The following is a 2,735-nucleotide window of genomic DNA, read 5'->3' on the forward strand; positions in this document are numbered from 1 at the left end:
AAAAAAAAAAAAAATCTCAACACACCTATCATTACACACTTCAACTTCACCGAATTGAACCTGGATTGAGATCATCTTTGGTGACGGCTTGGCCAATTGGCAATGGCTTCTGAGTCATCACCATTAACATTAAGGTGATCAACATCCTCACAACCTTAATCTTGGAGAGCTTGTTCGGCGCTTCCCTGGTGGCTTGGTGACTCAAAGAATGGCGAGGTCTACCTTGTGATAATGACGTTATAACCGAGGTGCACATATTTTTGGTTGAAAACTATTTCCAAACCCCCTCTTAGGTCTTGGTTAAGCCTTGTGCCTTTGAGAATTTATGGAAGGGATCTCTCTTCGGAGTAGGCCCTACTATAAAAGAAAAAATTTCATTTTATAAAAAGGTATATGACAACTGTTTTAATTAATTATAAACCTACATTAGCACATAACAAATTTTTCTTACAGAATTGTAGTGGAATGATCATATTGATTTGCGACACCTATTTTCAAGGACTACATTCATCGATTTTCAATTTTAGGGACCATCTTGATGGTGTGGGTCAATTTTAGGGACCATTTGTGATAAAATCCCGTAAATCTAGTGGGGCCCATTTATGTGCCACATCAGCACTTAATGAAATTTTTAATAGAATTGTGACGGAAGGATTACATTGATTTGTGACACCTATTTTCAAGGATTACATTGATTGATTTTCAATTTCAAGGACCATCTTGATGGTGAGGGTCAATTTCAAGGATCATTTGTGATAAAAACCCTAACTTTTAATATCATCCAACTCAGACTTTTCCTTTAATAGAAACATTAAATCATCAATGCACAAATCCAAGATTCTTGAGCTCAATCAGAGATTCTGGAGCACAATCGGAATCTTGTAAGCTACTGCAACCATCTCCATCTTCTCTCTTTTCTTATTCAAAGTGATTTCTAGGGTTCCTCTCAAATCTGAAAGACAATTATTATTGTAATTTTTTGATAGATTTTTTTAATTGTTGAATCCATTGTTTTTTAATATATTTACATGGAAAGATTTTTCTTATTTTCAATTTTTGTTTTGTATATGCTTTCAAGTTGGTTGTCGTTTGGAACTATGCATCCCTAGTAATGTGTCGCAATAAGCTGGGAAGACTTTTACGACACAGTTTTATTGCGAAGCGATCACAAGGGTCGCATGATCGTTGCTAAAATTTATTCACGACGGTTTCATGATTTTACACAACGAAATTTTAGCGTCACAACTTGTTATGCCAAGTTTTACAATTATTTATTAAATCCATTTTCGTCACTATAAATTAAGGTTGCCCAAAACTAAATTCCTGGTCTTAAAACTCTTTTGTATATACTTTCTCTCCTTCAAAACGCTCTACATAATCCTCGGTTCTCTACAATGATCAAGACCCTCCAAAACCTCAGTTTTACCTGTACCATTCTCATAACCATTTCCTTCTTCGTCCTCTCAACCCTTGTCGCATCAGAAACTCACCCTCAGTTTTACCTGCACCATTCTCATAACCATTTCCTTCTTCGTCCTCTCAACCCTTGTCGCATCAGAAACTCACCGTTTTATAAGACCGTTATCTTCATCAAAACATGGTTTAAAGAGAGAGAAATTAAGCCATATTCACTTCTACTTCCATGACATAGTCAGTGGCCGACCCCCACGGCAGTTAAAGTGGCTGACGCACCCATGACAAACACTTCCATGACTGGCTTTGGCACTGTGTTCATGACGGACGATCCATTGACTATCGGCCCTGAATCGAGCTCTAAGCTAGTCGGAAAAGCCCAAGGTATTTATGCTTCAGCTTCACAAAGTGAGTTGGGGCTTTTGATGGCCTTGAATTTTGTTTTTGTTGAAGGGAAGTATATAATGGTAGCACTCTTAGTGCGTTGGGGCGCAACACCGTGTCCTCAGCCGTGAGGGAGACGCCGATGGTAGGCGGAAGCGGGCTTTTCCGATTTGCTCGGGGCTATGCTCATGCTAGCACTCACCAGTTTGACATCAAAACTGGAGATGCTGTTGTGGAGTATAATGTTTATGTCTTCCATTATTAACCGGTGTGCGTGTTATTTGCTTTCTTAGCTTTTCTGTGGCCTATACATATGAATCTTGATCAGTCTTGTGGCTCAATTAATTATCCGCAATATGACATGCTATGATTGTGTCCTGGTTTTATTCAGGTTTCTTCTTGACGATTGTAACTCTTTGTTATTGTTTACCATAAATATCGTTACTTCTTAAAACGAAACAGAATATACTTTTCCTTTTCATCCAGTAAATCATTCGCATTTGAGTCCTATGTAAAAGAAGATCGATAATCTAACTATCACATCGCTATCATTTGTTGTAAAATTGATTATTGTCATTTCATTTTGTTACTTAAGTACTTGTATATGCATGATGCATGTAGCTTGGGCATATTTCAAAAGTAACCTTGTTCAATGTTTAGGTTTCCCAACATTATGAGCATTTTAAGTAACATGCAGAAGATTATAAATTTATAATTGGGAAACTAGATCTTAATTCTTGGATAATTTGAACTTACTAATTCCTACTGTAAGATTAAAAACCAACCTTAGTCCTTTGACCCTATATAAGTTGAAAATTAGGATACATAACAGGTGAACAAATGGACTACCAAATAACGAATATATTACTTAACTAACTTAAAACAAAGAAACAGAATAGAATTGCCAAGAAGGCTACATACCCAAGGAGACTATATCT

General features: G+C 36.7%; 1 protein-coding gene across 1 annotated transcript; it reads left to right on the forward strand.

Moving 5' to 3' along the window:
- Positions 1–1,513: 1,513 nt before the first annotated feature.
- On the forward strand, positions 1,514–2,187 carry LOC103941240 (dirigent protein 19-like). The gene is given in 2 exon segments (XM_048576316.1): positions 1,514–1,871; positions 1,874–2,187. Coding segments are annotated over 2 exon segments (366 nt in total). The 5' UTR covers positions 1,514–1,694; the 3' UTR covers positions 2,063–2,187.
- Positions 2,188–2,735: the final 548 nt, after the last annotated feature.

This window comes from the organism of the source record quoted next, unplaced genomic scaffold (assembly GCF_019419815.1).
Source record: "Pyrus x bretschneideri cultivar Hongxiangsu unplaced genomic scaffold, Pyrus_bretschneideri_v1 Contig9, whole genome shotgun sequence".
Taxonomy (NCBI): domain Eukaryota; kingdom Viridiplantae; phylum Streptophyta; class Magnoliopsida; order Rosales; family Rosaceae; genus Pyrus; species Pyrus x bretschneideri.